Source organism: Anas acuta, chromosome 2 (assembly GCF_963932015.1).
Source record: "Anas acuta chromosome 2, bAnaAcu1.1, whole genome shotgun sequence".
Lineage (NCBI taxonomy): Eukaryota > Metazoa > Chordata > Aves > Anseriformes > Anatidae > Anas > Anas acuta.
In genome coordinates, this window is record NC_088980.1 from 6795591 (window position 1) to 6822368 (window position 26778).

General features: G+C 40.5%; 1 protein-coding gene across 6 annotated transcripts in view; it reads right to left on the minus strand.

The window, feature by feature from the left end:
• XYLB (xylulokinase) overlaps positions 1 to 26778 on the minus strand; it is a 92126-nt gene that overhangs the window by 46867 nt on the left and 18481 nt on the right. For 5 of the 6 annotated variants that reach the window (XR_011093644.1, XM_068673381.1, XM_068673377.1 and 2 more), the window contains 5 exons: positions 26682 to 26722; positions 26137 to 26252; positions 23358 to 23473; positions 20770 to 20843; positions 19306 to 19402 (listed from right to left, as the gene is read on the minus strand). Coding sequence is in view for 5 of the 6 variants with exons in the window: in XM_068673381.1 (XP_068529482.1) it covers positions 19306 to 19402; positions 20770 to 20843; positions 23358 to 23473; positions 26137 to 26252; positions 26682 to 26722 (444 nt within the window). In the remaining variant the exon portion in view is untranslated. Of the gene's footprint in view, positions 1 to 10889; positions 10943 to 11424; positions 11518 to 19305; positions 19403 to 20769; positions 20844 to 23357; positions 23474 to 26136; positions 26253 to 26681; positions 26723 to 26778 lie in introns of those variants that run through there. The other variant, XM_068673380.1, reaches the window with a different exon arrangement.

Sequence of the window (26778 nt, forward strand, 5' to 3'; positions counted from 1 at the left end):
ATAAATCCGAATAAGAAACTGCAAAAAAAGTAATTCCATTTTAATCACAGCACAGAAAATAAGCTACTGGGCCAACTGTGTAAGTGCTGCTACACAGACACTAGAAAGCTAAAAAATATGATAGAAAACCTGAAGTGTTTAGTTTTCAGTGAGGATATTGACAGAAGCAGCACAGTAGTGAAAGGCAGATAATCATTGCCATGCTGTAAAATAAAAAGAACAAATCATATTGCAAAGCTATAGAAAATCACAGCGATGAGATTGTTGCTATACATTAATGAAAACCTGGAGCCTGAACAGACAAGCAAGCTAATTGCACCAACTTGTAACAGCATCACAGAGTCACAGGATGGTTTGGGTTGGCACGAACCTCAAAGCACATCTTATCCCAACCCCCTGCCATGGGCAGGGCCCCCTCCCACCAGCCCAGGCTGCCCCCAGCCCCATCCAGCCTGGCCTTGGGCACTGCCAGGGATGGGGCAGCCACAGCTCCTCTGGGCAGCCTGGAGCAGGGCCTCACCACCCTCACAGTGAACGATCTCTTCCTCATATCTAATCTAACCCTACCCTCTTTTATTTTAAAGCCATTACCCCATGTCCCATCCCTACACCCCCTGCCCAAGAGTCCCTCCCCAGCTCTCCTGCAGCCCCCTTTAGGCCCTGGCAGGCCGCTGGGAGGTCTCCCCAGAGCCTTCTCCTCTCCAGGCTGAACAACCCCAACTCCCTCAGCCTGGCTCCACAGCAGAGGTGCTCCAGCCTCTGAGCATCCTCGTGGCCTCCTCTGGACTCACCCCAACAGCTCCCTGTCCTTGTGGTGCTGGGGCCCAGAGCTGAGCGCAGGCTCCAGGTGAGGTCTCACAGGAGCAGAGCAGAGGGGGACAATGCCCTCCCTTGCCCTGCTGCCCACACTTCTGTCAGTGCAGCCCAGGACCCGGCTGGCCAAGCACACATTGCTGGTTCATGTTTGGTTTTTCATCCACCAACATCCCTCGGTCCTTCTCTGCAGGGCAGCTCTGAATCCACTCATCGCCCAGCCTGAATTCCTGCTTGGGATTGCTATCCATGGAATGAATCCATGTGGTTTGAATATCACACCAACATTGGGATCATAGAACAAGACCACTTGCCCAGAATGATGACAAACACAAAGGGAGCAGAGAGACTACCCTGGACAGAAAATACAGGAACACTGAGAGATTGCAGTTAGCCCTTTATGGTTTCGGGTAAACATCACACTCATGTATCTATATGGTATATATGGTATAGATGTTAGATACACTACAGTTACTCAAGAAACCTAGAAGAAAGAAAAGACATGGGTTCAGAAAGTTACTATTAAAGAACCCCTTTGTAATAGTTACCATGAAGTATTTAGGTATATTGGTCTGGGAAGAGCCAATAAATCAAAATAAATAAATAGGATAAAACCCCACAACAGAATTGTTATTTCAATGAAATGAAGTACCAGAAAAAGCAGAGAGCACATTAAAAAAAGGCAGTAGACAAGAGCCTATGCTCATAAAGTAACCCAGACTATTAAAGAGCAGTGTATGAAGAAGCTCTTAATTCAGGATGTGTTTGAAGACGTGTCCCAGAATGAGGTGTCAACAAGGGAGGCACAAGAACAAATAAAATAAATAAATGAGGAGAAATAAATAGATGTTACCCATGCAAAGGGTGCACAGGAATCAAGTGTAAAATTGTTAAAATGTTCCCTGGGGGAAATAAAACCTAAAGAAAGGGCAAAAGGGGATACAGGGGGAGGCCGAGAGAGCACAGTATTCAAGGAGATCAATAGGGAATAACTATTTGCTGTTTCTCATGGTAGAAACCTACAGAGGAGCAAATGAAATTATCAGGTGAGACGTTCAACACAAAAAACAGGGGTTTCTCACACAATGCACAGCTCAGCTGAAGAGCTCAGTGCTACAGGATATCATGGGTGCCAGAAATCTACATTTCTGGCTTTAACAAGCCATTAGAGAAGTTCATGGGAAAAAGTTTGTCAACAACTGTGAAATAATAATTAAAAACACACCTTAGGCTCAGGATGTTGCTGAATTGCAGACTGAGAGGATGTTAATAGCTGTTGTAGCCTTCCCCATGTATTAGAGACCGGCAAAGGAGGAGCCTTGTCTTGCTCGTCCTTTGGCCTGACTCAAGACAGCCTCGTTAACCTTCATCACCAGCAGCAAAAGCACTTCAGGGTTAAGCCTTCTTGAAATTGTCCCCTCAAATTTCTGCCCCTTTTGAATGAGTCTGAAAACCAGTTCAAACCAGAGCTGGTCCCAAAAGAATTCTCAATGGGGAAAACAATCCTTGCACATTTTTCCTTTCCTCATCACAAATAATAAGTCAGCAAATAGGGCAGCCTCAAATCTTGCAGACGTTTGACTGCACCGTGCCTAAATTTCCAGGTATAGCCTTTCTCCCCTGGATGTGTTTGTTTTAAAAGTTATGACAAGTCTCGCAACCTTTATTATATTTATCATGGTTCTGGAGATTGCAACAATCTTGACCTTTTTCCCACATCCTAATGCAATTTCAAATTAATCTCCTCTGTGTAACAAGAGTTATCAAATGCCACGGAGCATGTAAACCACATCTTGACTGCTGAGAAAACATCTCTTAACAGAACATTATTTAGGCACGCGTTTAAGCTTCATTGACCTCGCAGGTACCTGAGCACTTCCTCGCATCAACCATTTCTAATCCTGACAGCACCAAGAGTCGATGTGAGCTGGAAGTTTGCACTTCAGCTGCCAGACTTTCACTCCATCACATCCTCCTGAAAGGGCGGCTGGTCAAGATGCAGTTTTGCCTTTTTCCACCGTCATGAAGGGCAAAACACAATAAAGCTTAAAAGAGAAAGCATTCTTTATTTGTCAGAAGTAATTAAACATGTCACTGACTTTCTGCAAAGCTCAGGAGTCATCTGGGAAAAGAGCAGTGTGTCCCCTCATCCATCTGAGTGACAAGGTCAGAGCAGCCCTCACTTTCTTGCTTGCATCTCCATCACTGACCCTGTTCATCAAGCTGTAAATTAATCTGTAAAAATTTGGAGAGAGTACCTACTGTAATTAGCCCTATCTGTCCAAATGAGGCAAAACGAGATGGGGTGGCAGTGGAGGGCTCCAGTTGGCTTGTGGCTGCTGAGTGACAGAACTAGGTCAGTACACCAACTTGATTTGGAAAGAGAACAACATAAAATTAGCCTTGTGTCTTGTTACATTTCTGAGACAAGGCTTCAAGACCTTCAGTTACCAAGAGGCCAGCGATAAAACGCTTTATATTTTTATTCCTCCTTGCGAAAATTTTGGTTTGCAAATCCAGTTAGAATCCCTCAGCCGTTGTCACACGTTCTTCTGCCATGCACCTCAGCCTCCCTGAAGACTTCTCTTCTCCAGGCTGAACAACGCCAGCTTCCCCAGCCTTTTCTGCTCAGGGCAGCTCCCTCTAGCCCTCAACCACTTCGGTCGCCCTCTCTCCTGTGGTTGCTCCAGTTTTATCAATGCATTTCTTGTATTTAGTGGCCCAAAACTGGGTGCAGTACTCCAAATGTGGTGTAATACATGCCGAACAGAAGACTGTAGCTCGCTTGCCTCGATAGCCAGCTGTGATGTTGATGCAGTCCGTAAGCTGTCAGCCTTCATTGCTCCAAGGAAGCATTGTTGGCTCTTTTTTAGCTAGACCTCCCAGGTTCCTTGCAGCAGTTTTTCCCCCAGCTTCTTATCGATGCAGGGAGTTCGTGTGCCCCAGGTGCAAGACTTGACATTTTTCCTTGTTGAATTTGATGAGGCTCCTGACAGACCATTCCTCTGTTTAACATGCAACTTACGTGATTTATTCAAGTCACAGGCATGAGCTTCTCATCATCATATCAGAGGATAATCCTGGAGATAGAGCTGAATGTGTAAAACAGGATTAAGTGCAGATAGGATGAAGTAGTGTGATGCACAGCTCACCTCTTTGGCCTTTTCTCATTATATCATAAGACCTTTCCCAATGTTTATATTCACAGCTACTAATACACTGGAGGTCACTACACTAATAGTTCTCAATTCTGAGAAATTTGGCCCAAGCTACATCCCTGTTCAAGGGATTTCTGCAAGGAATTGCTAAGCATGCACTGGGTCACAAACGACACGACTCAGTTTTCTTGCTGGCTCTCAGCAGGAGGAGAAAAATTGAAGCTATGAGCTCAGGAAACTACCTCAGAGCATGCCTAAACACAAGTAGCATCGCTAGCATAAGCAAGACAATGGGATGAAAATCTTTGCAGTTTAATCTACATACAAAAAATAGTTGAACTAGAAATAAAGTCCTTAAATAAACACATACGCTTTCTTCCAAAGGTACTTTCTTGACTCGGAGCTGGGATTGACGGGTAAAGAAATTTTCATTGCTCATGTCTGCACAGAACCTCTCCTGCAAGTAAAGAAGCAGTTGCAAATTCCACCACTACTGAGCCTGCAGAAAGTTTGTTTTCTCTTGGGTTTGTTCCCTTCTCAATTTTCTGTGGACTTTTAAAGAGGATAGAAGTAGTTTGGGACTGGCTGCCTGAACTGGTAATGTCAAGGAAAAGAACACAGGGAATCTCTCTTTTTTTTTTTTTTTTTTTTTTAAATCTTTTTTGGGGTGGGTCTAGAAGACTTACCCTATTGTGTATGAGGGAAGAAGTGCGACAAGTCAAGGATGTGTATGTATTTGTTTTTTTGTATTTATATAAAAATATGCATACTTATGGATAGAAAGCAAGTATGTCCTAAGGTAAAATAATTTCCGCCTCTAAGATCAGAATAGCAGGACATCTGTGTAATTAAATAAGCAAACAAACAAACAAAATAAATAAACATACCAAATCTCAGAAGACAGACTTTTCACTAAAAAAAAAAAAAAAATCCAAAACAACTTCCCATTGGTTATTTATTAAAATTATTAATAATATTAATAAATTTGTACATTTCTCTTTCTTGTCAAATCCAATGTATTAGACAACTGGTACACCTGCCACGCAGAAGCACTTGGGGTTTTCATGTATGAGTGGCACTAGAAGGTCAGGGAGAGGTTAGTTTGTAGACACACAAAATGGATTTTGTGAGGAGGAAGAGGAGGAAACACTGCACTGCTGCGGAAGAACATGGCATTTCAGCACACGAGGACACATCAGCTATTTTCTTCCTAGGCAAAAAGGGGAGTACACTGCCTGACACCCCATATTTTGGCAAACTGAGCATTATAATTTTCACAAAACACAAAAGGGAAGGAGGGAATCACTTCTCAGTACACTGTGGGATTTGGTAAAGGATGAGCTGCTGTCCTCTAAGGGTCTGGACATGCCTTTTTTCTCTCCTGGTTACAAAACAATTTTAATCACGGTGGGAAGGAAACAGTTATTCCATCCTGTTCTGTAGCCGAACCATGAATCAAGATGTGAGCTATCAATTTACCCTCAGGAATCCTTTGTTGCACAAGTTAATTTACCTTTCCTCTTATGTAAACCCGGTGTCACCTTACTGTTTAATATTGAAAGTTATTGACAAGGGAAATGCTGATTCATGAAAGTGAGATTTTGTTCTAACGCATTCATGTGAAAACAAATGAGCCTGCACCGTTACACGGCCCTTCCTCTCGCTCGCATTTCATTCCAGCCCTGTCACAATTTCCAGTGGGGTGAGCGAATCCCCAGCAAATCCTGCAGCAAGTTCTTCTCAGTCAGGGGCCAATGAATTGGATTTCAAAGAACAGCTTCGTCCTCGATGCAGTAAGATCTGCCCTGGGAGTGTAAAAGGGCAGTGCCGCTCACAGACTGCAGCTGAGCTATCTGAAATGGGGGAATTTGTTTATCTAGTTTGTTTCCTATTAATATTTCATTCACGCTGGTGACCAGAGATAGGATGTAAGGGAACACCATGAATCAAGGGAGGGTCAGGCTGGGTGTTAGGGAAAGGGTCTGCACCCAGAGGTGGTCGGGCACTGGGACAGGCTGCCCAGGGCAGCGGGCACAGCACCGAGCTGCAGGAGTTCAAGGAGCGTTTGGACACCGCTCTCAGACACAGGGGCTGGTTTTGGGTGGTTTGTGTGGAGCCAGGAGTTGGACTTGATGATCCTTGAGGATCCCTTCCAAATCAGGATATTCCGTGACTCTGTAGAGCAGAAATGTGCCCTATTATGTTTGCTGTAGCATAATCCTGATCAAGATTTATACGCTAATCCAGCGCTACTTATCCTCACTATTCATACACCTGCACTGGGCCTGATTGCCTGGGCTGGATCGTAGCCTACAAATTACTTCAGCCACCCTGAAACCACTCAGCCATGGCTATGTGATAGGTGGCCAGAGGATTATTCTGGAACTCTGGTTATCCTCTGACAGTAAAAAGGCTCACAAATCTGGGAGAAGCACCCGAAAACATCTGTGTAAGTGCATTTTCAAAAATCTTCCAGAAGAGAATCTCAAGCACTGGTAGCCTCAAAACCACAGCCCATCTCCTGCCAGGGAAAGCTCTCTGTTCCTAGCCCAGGGACTACACGCTACCACTGCAGGCAGGCACTCAAAAGCTGGCAACGCCCTCTCCAAAGGGTGATGTATGGCAGGTTTTTGAGCTACAATGATCTCATTTTTAGACCAGGCACAGAATGAGGACCCCAACGGCCAAGGGAATGGAGGAGCATAGATAAAGTAGGCCGACAGACAAGTGCTTGAGGGTGATGTTCTGGAGCCGCGTTCTAAGGGTTTGTGAAGTAACAGGTATGAGAGCAAAGTTTAAACAAAGGAAGGAAGCATTTTGCCAACTCTACAGCAGCAATTACGGAGCAGTCAAATGTGTGAAGCAGCACCATGGCATGATGGTCTTCATCATGATACAGGAAAACGTTTTTTTCATTCATTCCAGTGACTAAACATTACAACCTCTTTCAGTGCCTTCACAGAACCATCTTCAGTGACTGGATGCAGGCTGATCCAGTTTCTCACTCAGAGAAACTGGAATCCTATCTCCCAAAGCCAAGTAATACTTTAGTAGTTCAGCTGCATCCTCCAAGATGTAGGGAACAAGAGACAGTAAACACTTCACAAGCCTCCATCACATCACCTCTGACAATTATCCTGCCAGAGACAGCCAGCTTAACCACCGACTGAAGATGTATCAACCTGACTCACACGGATGCTAATGAAACCAATAGTGCTGCTTGCCTCATACACTGGGAAAAGAAGTCTCTCTATATAGGGAAACCAGAGCAACTGCTGTAAGCTTCAGCATCTCCACTGCTTTGTCAGCATCCCACTTGTATGGTTTCCTCATCCAGGATGGATGCAGGGGCACGGGCACAAATCATACCCAGCTGTGCAAAGTGACACTCTCTCCAGGTGAGACTGCCACAGGGCAGCTTTGACTATTTGGCTCCATTTCACCTCTCCAGATGAATTCTGAAGAAAACAGTAGCTTAAAAATGAAAAAGGAACTTTTATACAGATGAGTACACTGCCTGTGCACAAAGCAGACTAGGCCAGGATGGCACCCGGACTTTCCTCTTCCTTAACTAGATTTCTACTGATTTCTGTCAGTTTAGGATACAGCATCTTCAAAAATATACACCAAAGCATAGAGAACAACTCAGAACAATCCAGTTCTGGTGCTAGAAAATATGCTTCATTTATTTTGGATGTTTTAATCACACGGGGAGATAAATCATCTGAAACTGGCGTTTTCCTCGCTAGCTACCAGTATTTTAAGCTAGCACAGCAGAAGCCAGTGAACATTTATTCAGGTGAACTCGTGTATGTAATGGAGTTGCCTTTAGCAACTCTCCCTTGCTTGTGGGCCTCCTGTGACTAGGCTGCCTAAAGTTTACCTTGATATTTCTCTGATGGTCACAGTTGGGCAGGATTTGTAAAACTTCAGGCTAGAAAGCCTTGCAGCCTGCATTATACACGGTGCTAACAGGCCAAACGAAGAGGCAAAAGCAGCAAGAGGTTTATTGTAATACTGGTATTTTCCTAGCTCTTATCGAGCAAAGCATTTAATCTGATGTATTACACTTAATGAAGAGTCAGGAACTTGTACTGCAAATAACAGATCAGATATAATTGGAATTTGTTCCACACCACTAGCCTACATACATCAATAAAAACAATAACCACATTGGATTTTGGGCTCACTTCATTTGCATTTCTTAATTTAGTGTTTAACTAATTTAACAATAGTAATGATTTAATTCAAATTAAAATCTAAGGAAAATAAAACAATTTTAAAAAGCCATTAAAGATTCCATTAAGTTCCATCTAAATTAATATTAGCTTTCTTAGTATTTTCAGTAAATGATTTTCGTCTCTCACTGCTGAAACAAACATGAAGTTTCCTCTGTGCAGTCAAGCTTTAGACAAACCTTGTTAGATTTATTGGTATTATTTCAAGCAATTAATTAATATACATTGGAGTTATTCAGAGGAAAAGCACAAAAATGGCAAGAAAATGGATGAAGCTGTTTTTAAAACACAGCATTCAACTTAGATAATTGTTCTCTGAGCCTTTTATGCGGAGTTCTCAGGTATACACTGTTAGATAACATTTCCCACACATTTGTGGTACTGCTCCTAAGCAGCAGATGCACAGGAGTTATCCAAGCCACACTAGTTTTATGAGACATCTTTCTGCATCTCCACATGCAGCAGTCACTTGCACATGAGTGGCTTTTCAGACAATAGAGTTCATTTCAGGAATACGTCAGTTACAGTAACCAAAAGGTAAGTTTTGTAAGTATCCAGCCCTGCTTCCCAGCCTCTAAACGGTACAGAGAAGTTATTTATATAATACCAGCTATATAGATTACCAGCTATCTAAATCTATATAAATTTAAACAAATAAATCTATTTAAAAATCTAAATCTATATAGATTTAGATAGATACAGATATATAGCATATGTACAGAAACTTTGGTGTTTTTATTCTACTGATGAAAACAAGAGTCCTAAACGTATTTTTGCTCTTGCAGTCTCCAGGAATCTGCAGCTGATTTTGGAGGGCTGGATGTGCCATCACAAAGGATGCATGGAGGAGGGAAGTGCAAGAAGTCAAACTGAGACCTCTCTAAACCAGAACTGCTCACTACATCAGTTTAATCCCTTGGTTAAAGCAAAAAATGGTGAAATGCTAAGGCCTCTGAAGAGCTACCTGGCTCATTTTCAAAGAATATAGAAGTGCTGGAAATTAGGTTTATAGTCCTGCACTCTCCTGGTTCTCATGATTAACCTTTATTCATGCAAATGGCAGCAGTGATATCAACAGGAACACTCCTGCAGTGATTATGCTTGCAAGTAACAGCTTGGCTAACATTTAAAACTTGCACTGGACTGTATTACGGCTCATAACAACAGCTGTAGTTGAAAGAATTTATTAATACTTGTAAGACACAAGTAAAAAAGGCGATTAAAGCAAAAATAAACAAGAAACCTTAGTCCTTCCAATTTACTTAAAAAGACAATTCCACCTTTCCAAACAGATATTGCAGCAGTTTTTTATTCTAATGTGCCACACTTCAAAAACAATGGCTCCAGATTTTCACCTGCATTTCAGTGGGTATCAGGCTTTTGCACTCACAGACAAAATTAGGTAGGAAATACAAAGCTTTGTATCACTTTCTCTGAAGCACAAGCGTTCACTTGCAGGTAAACTTAAGTCATCTAACTAGAAGTGCACTTAATTTGAAGAGATTACTCGAGCAGCTCTCCACTTGTACACTTGTATTACCATTATAATTACAACTACTTCAAAACAACAAAAAGTTCAATTTTGACCACAATAAACACAGAGGAAAAAGATCAAGAGCACCTTGACTGAAGAGGATGAATGCTTTTGAAAAATATCCTTTTAAATCCCTCCAGCTCTGTGACCAGTGACCGCCTTCATTCCAACGCTACTTACAGGGCTGCAACTAGACAGGCTAATATATGACATTATTTTCTGCTATTTTGTATGCTTTAAGTAGCCATTGAGAGGCCTGAAATACATCACTGATTGGCAACAATGCTGAGTGCCCTCCAGCTTTCCGTAATTACCGCTTCTTGAGATGCATACATGAAAATTGCTATGTACATATAAATATTGCCATTTACCTGTTAGGTAGCAGATACCAGCAAGGGAGAGGGAAGGAACTGAGTAACTGAGTAACCCAGCCCTGGAAAAACTGAGGAAGAGGTCAAGGATGTGCTGGAATAGAGCTTTCAGAAGCCTTCCTTCAGCACATGGGTACCTCTCTATAGCAGCCTTGAAGAGGTTATACTTGTTATACCGTTATACTTGTGTACCAGGTGCACAGTGATGAATGCTGTGAAGAGCAAGCCTCAGAACTACAGGTTTCATGGAGAGGAAAACACCAGCTCCACAACCTGCCTAGAAGACAAACTACGTACTGTTTTCAGCCATGCTCTCTCCCTGCTTTAGTTCTTGTCTTAGGAAGTCAGCTGCAGACTGTTCTTTTGGCGTGAAGAGGTCTTTTGAAACATGTCCTTTGGTCAGTGCCTAGTAGGGTCAAAATATGATCCTAAACCTTCTACCAATAAAGCTCATATTTGAAACATAACAAGAGTAATCTTAATCTGTTGAAAACAGGACATGAGAATGTCCTGAAGAAAGCTTCTATCACCCATGGAGGATTTATCTAAGAACACTGAAAGTTTGGCTACCAACTTTATGCTAATGAAGTCCAATATACATTCAGATCAGTTAATCTGTTGTCCAAAATATTACCTGCATTTAATACTGCATATACAATACATCTGTATTGTTTAGCATTGTTACCTTCCATGATCTTGTTGGCTTGTAAAAAGAAAGAATTCACTATTACGTGTTTGTGCATACCAAGCACTTTCAAGTGGAGTTTTCCAGACAGGGCATTCAGCTCGGTCACATTCCTACGCAGCTGTTCCTTTCAGTTTGTGTTACTGCAAAAGGAGAAGTACAAAAGCACACAGATATGTATTTCAGTAAGATGTTAGCTGATTTCTACAATCAGGAGTGAGTTGAACTTTCCTCCACCAAAACATCCAGAAACTTGTAAAAAGTATGCATTTCAAAAGAATCAGCAGAGATAAGCACACCTAGAGGTGAAATGCTAAGAGTTAAGTCTCACTTCAGTAATGTTTCTGGTAGAGATTAACAAGCGCATTTATATGCAGCAGTTATCCTCTAAAAAAACTTCAAAGATCATTTTGAGACACTACCAAAAATAAAACCGTCACAAATGCACCCTCTGTTTATATATATGTGTGTATATATACACACACACTTCTATTTTCAATTTCAAATTTCCAACTTCCAGAAACATCTTGATATGAACTTATTAAGCTTCAAATACTGTCAGATGGAAAAAAAAAATACTTAAAACCAACATTAGTGATAGAGAACAGGTTGTTTTTAAACTCACTCTCTACTTGGGTAGTAACTGATGAACAATGCTTAGCAGGTGCTCCTGGATTTAGTTTTAAGTCTGTCTGATGCTGTACAATCACCGTAAGAGCTGCAGGAAAGAGACAATTTCAGATTCAAGGAAACTTTTTCTTTTTGCTCTTTTATCTATTCTTTAGATTTTCCAGCTAGGAAAAGTATAGCACTGATGAGGCAAAGGGATACTGCAAAAGACCATCAAGTCTGGGCTTACAAACATCAAAGAGAAATTATATCACTGTCCAGAAACTGGCTACAGGAATTCCACGTCACCTACCATATCAGCAGTAGATTTAATTCCATGGATGCTCTAATCCCATTCTTCCACACATCCAACCTTTTGTATTTTGGGTCAGTTTTGTCATTGATTCCAAATTTCAGTCTTTAAGCGCAAAGCTAAAAAACTTTCTGCTCCTACTTTCAAAGTTCTCTCTTTGACACGAGTAAGTACTGCACTCAAAACTTATTTTCATGAACTTCCCATCCTTTGCCACCATTTACACTTGGACTAAACCGACACTGTGAAAGCCCCGGGGCTGAGACTTGTCACTTCACGTGCACCATGCATACCAGTTCTCGTGCATAGATTAGACAAAACATATACAGGCTAAAAAGCATTACAGTTTAAAGGTGGAAAAAGAATACCTCCGTATGCATTCTGAGGAACCACAGCCAGAAATAAGAAAGAAAAGCTGCCCAAATTAATCCTTTCATGTCTCAAGAGAATTAGATACACAAGTAGACTGCAAAATTCCACCTGTCCAAAGAAATGGGAATTTTTATTTGGTTTTTACTTACTCCCTACCCCAATTTCTTGTGTATTTTTTTTCCTTGATATCATTTAAATAAGCACTGAGTAACTGCCCTCCGGAAATCAGTCTGGAGGGAACCAAAGCTTTAGATGCTTAAAGCTGTTTTAAAAACGTAGGCTCTACTCTGTTTTAAAGCAGGTTAAATCTGTCTTGCCTAACCTCATCCAACAAACACAATCATAGCTAAAAAATCACCGTACGTGTAGGCAAATAGAGTAGGTAGGGAAAGAATGACTTATCTAGTAGAACCCCTGTTAACGCTGAAAAACTCAAGTGTGGGTTGATGCAGCTGAAAGCATCGAGACACTTAGTGCTCAGAGCTGATGCATAACGTGAGATGTGCAAGAGAGGCTGAATCACCTTAAATCAGAAAAAAAAGGAAAGACAGGGTCTAGGGAAGCTTGGAAGAGCTGATTAGAGTTCACTAACAGGCCTGTCACATTTGAGCAACAAAAAGGAAAACACAAAGACAGAGAGAGATTTAAAATAATAAATATCTAGCATTTGACTCAGTGTTAACAAAGGTAAACGTAGGATTTTACAAGCAGAACGATCATCAAAACAGAGGATCACTTAGGGTGATAGCAGCATTTGGTATAAATGATTAATACAAGGGATTGTTTGGATAGCTCTGAATCAGATGAGCCTCCAACAACTGCATCTCCTACAGATTCACATTTCTGAGATGGAACGAACAACTCTGATCCTTCAAACTCACCCTTCAATAACATAAATGATCCCTTTACTAAAAACAGGATGCCTATTTTTAGAAAAAAAAATCCATCTTCTTCTTAAAACTGTCAGAGCTTCAGAATCCACTACCCCACTGTCAATTGCCGCATCGTTTGATTTCAGTCTCTGTTAACAATCTGCACCTTGCTTGTCATTTGAGGTTTGCCTACCTTCAGCTTCCAGTTATTGAACCATAATGTTTCTGCCTGTAAGGCTCTAGAGTCCTATACTGTCAAGTTTCCTTTCCCAAAGAAGGTACTTAAGGACTGCAATCATGTCATTCCTTTGCTAATCTAAATGGATTTAGAACTATAGATCAGCCTCAAAAAACAAGTGATAGAAGGTGATTTATTAGATAACCCAACTGATCTCCAAATCCCTAGCTTCTAGAGATCCATGAAGCTCTAACAAAACCAGTCAACTGACAGCTTAACTATTTTTCAGAGTACTGCCTGACCAGTACATCCACTGCAACAGTTATAAACAATCTCTCCCCCCATCAGGGTACAGGAATTGAACCATTTAAATACTCGGTCTTTTGCTGACCAAACATTAAAAGTGATTGTTCGAACAATGACAACATTTCATCATTGTGTCAGGGAAGAAAGACAGATAGTGCCCCTTCCAACGTTTTTATTAACTCTTCGGATTTTCTGTCTTCATTGCGTTTCCTGTATATGTATAACAACAATAAAACCAACTAAAAGCAAGACAATAGCCACGACATGAAAAAGCCTAGAGCACGTAAGCAACTTCCTTATGGCACATTAGGTCATTTCCTTCAGAGACACTTTATCTAACCCGTTTCCAAACTAGCTAGGCTAATACTGTACTCTCCTGAGCCAAGCAATAATAAAGAGCCCTTTTTATAAAAGACTTGGTCAGGGAGTTAGTAACGAGCTAACCAACCTCTCACTCCAGATCAATGGTTTAAAACCAAGCCTTGCTTGTTGGTTCTTAAAACCAAGCCTTGCTTGACGGTGCCTGAAGGTTCAGCTGCAGGACAGCAACACAAGTCGGATGCTCTGTGGGAAACAAGAGGAGCTGCAATAAAGTTCTTGGCAAGGCATTGCCCATCTCAGGCTGGCATTCTTTTCAGCCAGAAGTTTCATCAGAAAATACAAATATCCTCTGCAGCAGTATCAGTGACTTATCTGGGAGGAATATCCTGCCTTTGATGAATTTGAAAGTACTTTTTGAGCCAACACTCCTCCCTCAAATATACATGTCCACCAGCATGGGGTGTTTATACTTTGTTTGTACCACATATTAAGCAGCTCGCTCTGCCCCATCACTATTCATATATGTTCCAATCTGACCATTACTACCATTCCCTATTATTTTAAACACAGAATTTCAACCTCCTGTCCAGGCAGGGCACTGTCCCCTAATTATTTTTAAACTGTTTTCACTCACTTGCTGAAGCAAAAGGCCCCTAACAAAGCCATCACCCTCGTGCTGCTGAAACCCCATCAGCACTCTTGGCAACAAACATCGAGAGACAAGCATGAAGCCAACACAACATTTTAGTATTGATTTCTCTAAGAAATTTAAATCCCGTAGGGCATAAACATCAATTTAATCTGTATGCAACTACAAAATGGCTTCACTCGCAGCGTTCCTCATTTCAGCCAAAACACTGCTACAACTCGAGCAGAAACACAGTCAGCAGTGAAGGCAAAGACTGATAGAACAAGTACCCCAAAGCTGCTGATAATTTGTAAGAGAATTGGAGACTACAACCATAGAGGCCATTCCTGTGAGGGTCCCAAAATCTGTGGCACCTCACCTTGCCAAACCCGAGAGCCACTTATCATCAAGCAGAGTAGTGACAGCCTCACGCCTCACCTTTGGGCTTCTGTGCCTCCACCTGACAAGGTGAACAATGAAACACAACAGCTCCACGTTACACTAATTGATATTTTCTGAGGTCCCCTCGCTCCATTAGACCGCTCTCCCTGCAGACAAAGAGGCACACGTTATTACTACCCTCAGCCCGCTGAAAAGAGCATCAGATGAAAACATCACCCGAAGAAAAAAGGAAATTGGGGAACGTGGAGTTTGCCCTTGTGTGATCTTAGACTGAGCTCTCCAGAGTGAGAATGCATATTTTCTGACTGCTGGAAAGTCAGGCCCAGCATGCTCTGACATTTCCTCATTTTTCTAGCACTGTATGACTGCTGTTTTGTGTAAGGATGCATCCCATTGTACACGTGACCAGCAAGATGCATTTTCACACACTCGAAACACCAGTAACATATGGCACTTCAAGAAAAAAAAGCATCTCATTCTTCTAACAGTGCAAAAACACAGGCATGTCTGCATCACCCCAGCCAACACACAGGCACCAAGTGCTGTCAGTAGAATTCAAGGCACCAACGTTATCTGCAAGTGATGGATTTATGTACGTAACAAACTGTAAATTCCATAATAAACACAGACGCGGGATTTTATGGACAATGCTTTCGCTTGTAAAACTTGGCACCTTCTATCCATCTCCCCCTGCTGATGATAGTTAGGTGGCAGAATCAGATTCCTAAAGGTACAAACATGACACAAACAGCACAGCGGGCACCTAAAAGTATTAAGAACCCACCAACAGAGGTACAAAACGTGAACACTGAGAGCCATGCCTGAAGCTAGCAGCTTCTACACAAACACACCCCTGCCCCAGATTATTTTTCTACCTCCAAGGCAGGATTTATTCATTGCTGCTGCAGTTCCACAGCTCTAGCACACAGCATTCACGCACATACTGCTCAGATTGCCATCAACACAAAGGTTCCTATACTACCAGCACAACATTGCAGTATCTATTGGCTGCTTGTGCAAACACCACCAAACATCTGCTTCTGTACTGCCTTCCTTCAGCATACCCAACGCACACCATGGCAATGTTTACTTCACCCACCAGCGGCCAGCAGGGTAGATTTTGCTCCCAAAAATAATGTTTTGTTGGTCTTCACCAGGACAGCTTCACTGGATGAGAGCAAGGACCACCATAACGTTCTCTGGCCAGTGTCAACATGAAGTTTAGGACTGCTTGGTCAGGAGTAGAATCAACTCTGAAGTTTATTAAAGATCATTATGAAGATTATTAATGCAAATACTGGCAGATCACTCTAAGCCACTGGAAGTTTTATAGCTGCTGTGATCACCTGTGTCACCGAGCTGCACATGCTGTCATTTCTCTGTAAAGTTGCCATGGTTTTGACCAGAAAGGATGGGTATGTTCCTTACTACAATAAGTCCCCAAACCACGCACCAAGCATGTTTACACAGTCAGCATCTGAATTCCAGTTGCAAGCTTAGCTTTCAAAACGGGCTGGCTGTAAGCAGAAGAAGGAAGTGACAAAACAGAAGGTGTTTATGATATAATCAAAATCCAGGAAAATAAAGGCAAAACAGCAAACCTTCCCCTTATCTGCATGAATCTCTGAATGAGAGGATGTAAACAACAGGCACAGACCAAACTTTGCTTGTTTGTTTCTAGATCACAACGCTCTATCCAGCCCTTAAGCAAAACAGGATACAGGGTGTTACTGAATGATTTCCCCTGAAATCTGATTGAGAAAGATTAGAGCAATTAGAGCAAAGTGACACACACTTTTAAAACCCTTAAATCACGATTAATGTAAGGTCTAACTTTTCTCTCAAGGATTATCTGGTGACTCTGAGCCATTTCCAGAACAAGGCTGACACACACATTCCAGCCTCAAAGAAAAAAAAATCATGAGGCAGAATCCCCTGCCCTCTACTGGCACACGAGATGCACTGAAGCCTGTGCACACACCCACAGCCGAGCACAAACACAGCAGCTGAAGAGCTGTTTTAATTTTCTTTATACTAAGATTTGTAATTTGTGAAAGATCTATAATGTATCGGACACATCAAACTGGCTGCAAAACCTTACATGTGAAATAATATTTTGGCATCACTGCACTTCTTCCTGCAGAGCCAGGTAGACCGAGGAGATTTAAAATACTACTAGCAAGATAAATACATTCTTTAGCCAAAAATAAATTCTAAGGGATTATCTGACATTCCTGATGTTCGCAGTGCATATCCAAGAACTCTGACATACAGAAATATATTCTACAGAATTCTCTTCCACGCACACAGCTTTCTGGCTTACCTGCTGCCTTCCAGGTCACAGTCAGCCAAAGTGCATTTGGCCCAGGAACTGAGAGGCAGGTTCATGACTCTGCAGAAAGGATTTTCCAGCACCTCGGTACCAGAGCTAGGGAAATTCTCAGCCATGATTCTGGCTCATTTGCACTATTGAGATGGTACCATATAAACCTTGGGATACCACAGGGAATTGCTTGCTGTGACTGACCATGTCACTTCCATCTTCTGTGGCAGATCAATTTAATAAGTATCCTCATGTAACTTTCTGGATCTTGGGAGCAGTTATTACTGTATTCTCTTATTGGTGAAAACAACAAACATCAAAAAAAAACCACACAAATGGTTTATGCTGCTGTACTTACATTTTTGAATGCAAATCTTGATTTCTGGAAAAAATAAATTGCCCGCATAAACAAAGCCCAACAGGAATTGAATAAACACAAGGGTCCTGACTGTATCTTTCATCCAAAAGATAAATAAGCTTTTAAATCACATTAAAAACAAAAAAGCAGCCTGAAAAGGAGCTGCTATTAAACAACAGAAAGTCTGGTAATATCAGAGTAATTCCCACAATGCTCATCCGTACCCTGAAACACGTTCAGAACACACCCTGTTTTCAGAGCTGTCACACAACAAATGCAGATGTAAGCCTGCCATCACCACACAAACAACAGAATATGACATTTAAATGATACCACTAAGGAAAAGTGGGAGATGTATACAGCCTACACTACATACAGCAGTTCTTTCTTAAAGCAACTCATCTGTTAGTTACCAAATAGCTAGACCCTTGGGATGAAACAAAACAAAAGCATACAAGGTTCCAAGGAAACTACAGGAACACAATGCAATCACACCCATCTCCTTTTTGCTGCAGATACCTATAACACTAAAAAAAATAAAAATAAAATTCTAAAGCTTATGAAGCCACATCCTAAAACTAGTTAGGTTTTCACATGTTCTACCAAGCTTAAATGGGTAGGAATTATCGTAAATTCAATTATTTCTGTGTCAGATTTGCCTGGTATCTTAAATCATTCTCCTCCTACTCTGGTGTTTGTCTAACCCCTGACCACTTAAAAATTACAAACGTATCCTCTTCAGCCATGAGCCTTCTAGCCTATATAAGCCAATCTTTTGGTACAGCAGAATCTAGGAATGAAGGATAAATGGGTATTTTAAACACAATCTATTTGAATCTCTGTCTCCATAAATAACCTCCACAATTAAATACTGTTTCAAGTATATAAGAAAACACGTAACAGGAAAATCTTTACAGTGTAAATTTATGAGGTGGTGTTGCCACGCCTTGTGATTTGTTCCAGTGTCTCTATATTTTCTTAACTTGCAGCTCCTGGACTTCCCTCTTCACAAACAAACCACTCTCTTTCGTGATTATGAATAAAAGTAAGAGATTCGAGAAAATAAATGGCTCAAAATATTAGGTCAGGATGGGCTGGTAAAATACATAAATGACAGATATTTTATTTTGTAAAATCACATGTTTCAGAAAGCCATCAAGAAAAGGTAATTCAATGTTTTTGAGATGCCACTGGCTGACATACTGGCAGAAAATGCCAACAAAACAGCTTACCAAATTTCCCATTTTTTTCCTAGAATTTCACATCACACTTATTTAAGAAAAATGCTAGCCTATTTTGCTGTTTCAATGTGCTAAAAACTATGTTATTAATTCTGGGGAGCAAGATCTCTTACTTTCTAAATCACAAGACAGAGAAAGGGCTTCAGCTTTATTAACAGAAAACTGTGGTAAAGAGGTAAGTGACCATTTTATGGCAGGTCCAGGAACTGAACATAGATTTCAGATTTTCTGAGTTACGGTCTTGTGCTTCAGGCAGAAGGCTGTTCTTCTTTTCACTTAACAAGCTATCGAAAATCCAAACTCTTATTTAAAAATTGACAATGCAGCTCAGTAACAATGAAATAGCAAGAATACGTGAAAAGAAGTAATCAAAGTTAAATCACCGGTCCTTCTAAATTTAACACCTGCAAAAATTTGTCCCCAGCACACTGTCAAAAATGTTTCCAAGAGGCTAGTTTAGAATTCATACCACTTTCTGTATCCGTTAAGGCATGAATCACGATACTGACATTACTGTCAGAACTCCTATCTTTGTGTTTGAACTCTAGTGCCATTAGTTCTGCAGCTTTTTCATCATACTTACTGACTTTATATCCCAGCTTTTCAGCATGAATCCTCTTGGCCATGAACTGCCCTTCAATCAAGGCTCGTATTTCCACCTCCTTTGGAAAGTCTGAAACCTGTATCAAAGAACGAATACATTAAGTTAACCAGCACCTTGCACAGTATACAATGCCAAGCTGGAGACAGGTTAAAAGTACGAGGCAGATTTATAGTTCATTATCCTTGTCTTCACCCTGAAGTCAGCTTTCAACTAGGCCCAACTCTGCAGTCACATACAAAAGGCACACCTAAAGACTCAAACGCAACCCATAACTGCAGAGCTGTTGGCAAATCCATCAGTCTTGAAATCAATGCCGGATGGATGGGAAGAGGTGCCTGTGTGAGTTGTAAACTCTTGGCATTTCTCGGCACAAAAAGCTGCTTAAAGATCAGTATCTCAAAAACATTAAATTAAAGCAAGTAGATAAAATTCAGCTGCATTAAGCAATGTCACAAAAGTTTAAATCCATTTTTGTCTGCAGACAGAACAATCCTTTCATTAATTGCTATCTATAACATTTTTCTGTCCTTCTGTTAACTAGAAGAAAGGCAAAAGAGTTAGGAAAATGCTGAACTACAAACCACTACAAAAAACATTTCACAAAAAGTTCAGTTTTTCCATGCACTACAAATACAGCAAGAAGTGACTAAGCATTCATTTAAGCAGTAAGTGTTTAAAAGACCAGTGCTACACTGCAAACACAAGATAGTATCAATCTCTGTTCACCTAAGTGAGGTCTAATCAACGGGGAGTCATGATTGATTAAAAACATCTGTTGAGTTCCAATGCCACCCAGAAAGCCAGGCATTTAAACAACACCCATTTCTCAAAAGAAAAATACAAACATAAAAAGAACTTTTCATAACATATTTTTTATTTTAATTCCTGTTGTACTTGAGCTTGTGTTTACTTACTTACCACCATGTGGCCTGTAGGTTAACCAAAGACATGCAGGACAGCCAAATGAGGTCTTTGCACTCACATTTAGAGCAAGATAAAAGACGAAATCCTATAGCCCAATGTTTCAACACATTCTTATCTGTGTCCAAAATTTAGAAGGCAAGGACTAAGTGATGCAAGTTTACCAAGCTCTCAATAATCTTAAAGCTAATCTTTTTTCAAAAATAGCTTTGGCTTTAGTAAATCCACATTTTCTAATTTAAAAAAAATATATATATATATATATTATATATATGTGTATATATATAATATATATATATATATATTTCCTTCAAAAAAAAAAAAAACATTTAAGTTCTAGTTCAGACTTTGTGTTATGGATGTTCTCTAGCTACAAACCAAACCTTATGTAATTCATCCCTTGGACTTGCATCAATCAATGAAATTCAAAAGCAAGCATCTCAAAGAAAAAAGATAATGGCAAAGATTTTGAGCTTTGAGAGTACTCCTTCAAGCTTTTGGACATTAACTAGATTATACTACCTTTTGGTTGTCACTGTTGAATCTGTGAATCCCAACTGCTTCAGGAGTAATTTCCATCACATCAAAGTAGAAACCTGTATCAAGGAACATTAAAGAGTGTCATGTTTTCTCGTAGCCCAAAGTTGTAATCTTATTTCAGAACACAGCTAAAATGATAATAAATGTATGTCATATATTTGGAAAGACATTTGAGACACCGCACAGCTTGTTTCTTAATTCATTTCAGTCCAGATACTTACTAAATTTAATTACTTTCAGTTTACAAAAAAAAAAAAAAGAGGATCTTAAACATACCTGGCTCAAAGCCTTTAATACTTCATTAAAAATCCAAATAATATAATAAAAGACAATTCTACAAAAAAACATATATCCACCAAAGCATGCACACATGCAAGTAATATAGTAATAAGATAATATGTAACACATCTCAGAAATAGTTCCAATAAATTATGTGCAAGGGTGAAAGAAAAAAAATGGAAAAAGTGAAAGTTAGTAAGAAGAGTACAGGAATAGTGGGACACTTCATGCACTGGATAAGATTTCATGAGTTTATTAGGGAGCATCAGATATTTTGAGTCATGAAGCAGAGCCGGTCTCTGAATAGTTTTGATGAGATCTAAAGAAATACAGTAGCCCTTTGCAGGCAGCTAGACAAAAAGTGAGAAAAAGATTTCCTTTGTGTTGATGGCAAGTTGGTCAGAAAGGATATTCAAAAAAGGAGACAAAAAAAAAAAAAAAAAAAAAAAAAAAAAAGAAAATGAGAACAGAAAAAGTGAAAAAAATAGCTAAGAAACTAAGGGCAGTCAGCACAGCCTGTAAGACTCAGATCTTCGGAAGAAGACTATGCTGCCCTAGCAGCCCTAAGAGTATTACCCCTCAAAAAAAAACCACAGAAATAGCACTGTGCTTTAGCGCACACAGCCTTTTTGATTAAACATTCTAAAAGCCTGCCAGCAAGGAACACCGTGGGTTACAGATCTGCAGGCCCTACCAGGGAATTTATAACCCAGAATTTCCTTCTTGAACCTGCTGCCACCTGGCATATGAGGTGCTCAGGTAAACTTGCTGTTTTAATAGCTTTCTCAGGGACCTCCCAGCTGTGACAGGACCTTCTCCTGTTCATCACTCTTCTTTCTCTGTTTGTTACCCCTGTTACTCTCGTTATCCCAGCCTCACCCTAGCTGCTGCCTCCGCTATCTCCAGATCTCCAAAGCTTCCAGTGGCATCTTCTTACACAATAAAGGGTGTGGGGAACAAGTGTCAAAAGGGAGGATTTCTAACCAGGTCCTTCTTCACTCTGCTTCCCTCAGGAACTCGGATATTCCTGTATTTTTACATGTATGCTGTATCTTCAAGTAACACAGAAGTTAACCAAGGATACCAGTTATTGAAGATGACTTTCAGGAAACACATTTTTACAGGGTACTGAGTTATCCAAGTGAATATACAATAACACAAATTTTAGGACTTAAAGCCAGTGTCCTGGTATCCCTGAAATCACTAACAAGATTTCCATCAACTTTTTTTTTTTTTTTTTTTTGTGTGTGTGTGTGTGTGTGTGTTGTTTTTTTTTTAAATATTGTCTAAAGTGGCTGGCTTCTGGGTTTTGGAATAGCATCTTCCCATTTTCTGAAACACCTGAATTGATTTGTCTTCTAGGGCAAAGAGATGCCTGGCCATTTCAATACCCCACAGAAATTGGATTTGACAGACAACGTAACAGAGCTTCTAAAAACAAAATCAGTGCTAACCTCACTCTGTCAAGAACCTGTATCTTTAATTCACTATTCTACGGAGTGGAGTCTTCTATAGCTTAATTATCCTCCTTTTTTGAAATTAATTTTAACATATTGATTCAGATCTAATATGATTGCAGTGATTTCAAATCCAGCTCTGCAATGGTTAAATTTTAATCTTGATTATGCTCACCTCTCAATAACTTATTTCAGAGCTATATAATACACCCATGAAACGTCAAGCTTTAGGAGAAAAATGTAAAATTTCAAATACATGGATTTATTAATATTTTTTAAATGTTTCCATCATTTTATTTAATTCACTTAGCGTAATGTGGGAGGAAACAGGGATGAAGTGACTCTGTGACGTACACTGGGGAAAATGCAGGACATCTGGGTACGATTTGGTATTACTGCTTTATTCACATGCACAGAGCACGATTTTAGAGTAATGTGCTGAGAGCAAAACCATTGAAGACAGAGAGAAACAGCATGGAGCTACTTAAACCACTTGATTTGAGTTTCAGCAAAAAGCAGCATACTTTCATGAAGGCCTCCTTCAGAAATTAGTAGTTCTAAACATTCTGTAGATAAGATGCCATAAAATGCTAACATCTTTTCAATGATCAAAAGAGCTCCATAAATATAATTTTCTTATTCAGTGGACACTGAAGAAAAATACTCTTATGACACTTACCAACCAACAGAGTATTTCTGAGCATACATTAGAAATTTCCCTTGCTTGGCTTAATTCTTGGCCTTTACCACAACCCAAGTAAAAGTAGGTGCAACTCCCAGCAAATTATGTCTCCAAACAAATCCTGGAACTCCCAGCCCTGCTAAGGCTCATACCCAAGTTTCCATTGTTTCCAGCAACAGTAGACGATAAGGCTTTGGAGAATTCATCCCAGGAGCCTGAAGCGCAGTCATCTCTGATCCTCTCCCTCATCAGAGAGCCATTCTTAAAACTAAAACACACAAACACACCATATGCATTTTTCAAATCATTTGACTATTTTTTAAGCAAGTTGTTGTTTTACTTAATACTGCTGTTCGTTGTATCAGCTGAATACAGCCAGGCAAGCAGATACAATCATCTCTTCATTATGGAAAGAAACGCAGAGGAAGGAAACTAAATAAAACAACTATAACAAGACACATTGAGGAAAACGGTGCAGAGATGCTCTTCTACATCTCTCCAACAAGAGAATGGTTCAGATCTATTCTGGCAGGCCGTGCCAAACACAAGCTAGCTCTGAACAGCTAACACGTCTCCTCAGAGCTCCACGTGCAGGATTTACAGCCCAGTGCCTGACTTACTGCAATTTCCTGGAGCCCAAAGCCCTGAAGACACACCGTGCACTGTCGCATCATGCTGGCTGTGAGGCAGGACCTGTGGAGCTGGGTTTCTGCACTGTGCCAACACTCATCAAGGGCTTCATTGAGTCTGGTTGCACCCAAGAGCAAAGACAAACACCTGCTTTTGGACATCCCCCAGCTGGACCTAGTAACTGCTTTCAAGAGAAACAGTCTGTGCTGTGGGTGCAGAGGTAGCACTCGTGTGCACTGCCATCAGTACCCTGACACAGCACTAAGAAAACTCACTTTGACATGGCTGTAAGGAGGAGCAAAAGTGTCTCCACACTGCATTACATCATTTATGATTTCAGGGTCCAGTAAAACTTACGAGGTCTAGATCCATGCCAGTATCTGGCAAAGGAAAGCACCACAGCTGCAGCTACACGGTTCTGTTCCAGAGCCACTAAGCCATGCTGTAAAAATGCATCTGTTGAGTGTGCACGATCTGTGCACCCTTTGTGCCATCTCCTCCTTTGTCTCCTCTGTGAATATAACGCTCCTGCAGCATACTGCAGCACTGGACTCAGACCCAAAGGAAAGCAGTCTGAATCCTCTCCAACAGGGAGTCATCACACCAACTCAGCAGGAGAGGCACAAAAACATCCAGAAAGAAGGCAAGGAAATTATTGAACATGCTCTGTAGCAGTAACTGAAAGCATTCAAGTTTTCTATACATATATTCTGCCTGGGAGTTCAGGCACTTTTCCTACTAAAGCAGGCAAGTTAGCTATTAATTACACTGCTCCATTAGTAAAGGGGCACTGGTGCCAAAGGAGCAGTGTCAGGGCAGGACCAGCTAGACTGGCAGAACAGAAATTCTTTACATCTGCATGGCTACAGAAGTAGCCTGTGTTCTGAAGGACAAAGATTTGGCCTTCTACACATGTTAAGCTGGAGCAGAAGAATGGCAGCAGAGTGGTTATTCAGAAAAATGTCTCAGCGTCTCCTCTTACAAACAGGTTGTTTATAGAGCTCTTTCACACAGCAGCAGGGAGAAATAGAGAAAAATTGGGAAAAAGGAAAACTTGAATGCAAAGCTTCAAAAATAACCAACTGCCGGGAAATCATATTATGAAACTCAGTAACTTGCAATTGACATCACCCTTTTAAGCTCCACTTCACAACACAGTTCCCAGTGTCATCTACAGCATCCTTTCACTGTGCAGGTAAGGCTCAACATCACAGCTAAAAGGCAGATTTGAGCTCTGTTGAAGTTTTCAGTTACAAGCACCTACGGTTTGATTTTGTAGTGTTAGAGATACGAGGTAATCTCAGGATCCACAGGGAGCAGACTGAGTTAATCACTAATGCCATCAAATCTCTGCTTCGGAAAATGCCTCTACCTTATAGATCTGATCATTTGTAATAATTGAAACAATATTACTACTGCGACTTATAAGAGACAGTCCAAGTAGGGGAAAAAATAATAATCCCTCTTAAGTCCTTAAGAGGGTTTTATGCGCACACTCGTAATTAACAGGGCTGTTACAGAAGTGCTGTCCACTTCCAAAGGCCTTCCCAAGGAACAGCTCTACCCATTCCTGCCAATAACTGCTGCGTTGTGCTCTGTGCAATCCCAAGGATTTGAACACTAAATGTACCTGTGTATTACTTGTAAATATTTGCCTAAATGCTCTGACTTTGGAAGTTTTTTGGTTGAACATGTGGATTTGGTGAGGGACAACCCGCAGCTTCAGGCCTTCCTTCCTCCTACTTGGCTGGCGAGAGGCCAAACCATCCCCACATCACAGCAGCCAAAAGCTACCAGGAGAATCATTCTGTCAGCTGGGCTTCCTGAGATCTCAGTATTTGCCACGTGCACAGTCTAATATGTCCCTGAACAGCACTGATTATACTCGTCTATGAAAAGGAAGCCTTCACCTGCCCCATTATGTCCCCTCTGGACCACTAGAAGTTGCACAGTCCGGTCAAGCTTCTGACATTTCAGATTATTACATTTCAGAAGACTGCTATTCCTGTACATTAAATATATTACCTTCGATTCACAGCGAACTGGCCTTATGTATACATAAAAATAATTTTGTCTTTTTATCGCCGTGAGAATTTATCCTTCACAACTCTGCAGTTACCCACGTTGAACAATGGGCATGCCATAATCCTGATGCAAATGTTTCAGCAGTAGGTTGTCATATACCATACGGAACGCTGAACATTCTTTTCATTATCATTTTGCAAAAGAAATAAACCACTAATAAAATATATATATATATATATATTATTGATCCCAGACGTACAAAAAAAATGGTATTACCATAAAAGTGCCATAAATGTTTGCGAATCAACAGGATTGCAGAGGATATGACCTTCTAAGGCAGGAGTCGGTTCCTGGATCCACAGAAACAATGTGTCACTTGTGCCAAGGCTAATCTGGAAGGAGAAAAAAAAAAAAGTAATTGAAGCGTTATCACAACGTGCACGGAAAGCAATACAGAAATTAAATTAAAACCATTTGTTATTACCACTAATTGTTTTTAAATTACACATTAAGTCAATTGGATTCGTATTGAAGCTAGCACTGACTTTTAGGTTGTCACATCAGTGAAATACATACCAGACAGAGACTTGAGCTTTAGGGTCTAGAGCATTAGTTAAAAATAGTTGCAGTTTACTTAAAATCTTTCAGGCAGCTTGCAGATTGATAGAAATAAAACAAGAATTAAGGCAATAAAAAGAAAATCAACACTAGCAGATTAATTTAACTGATAACCTACAGCTATCGTCCTTGTTACCGTTTCACATTTCATGTATTCCATTTATTCAGGGATACAGATAGTTTTCAGGAATGTTTTGACTTACTGCAATATCTCCTTCTTGAAGTCTCATCCCTGCCAATGATGCTGAAAGCAGAATAACAGAGAAAAAGTTACTCATATGACTCAATTTTAGCATGCTA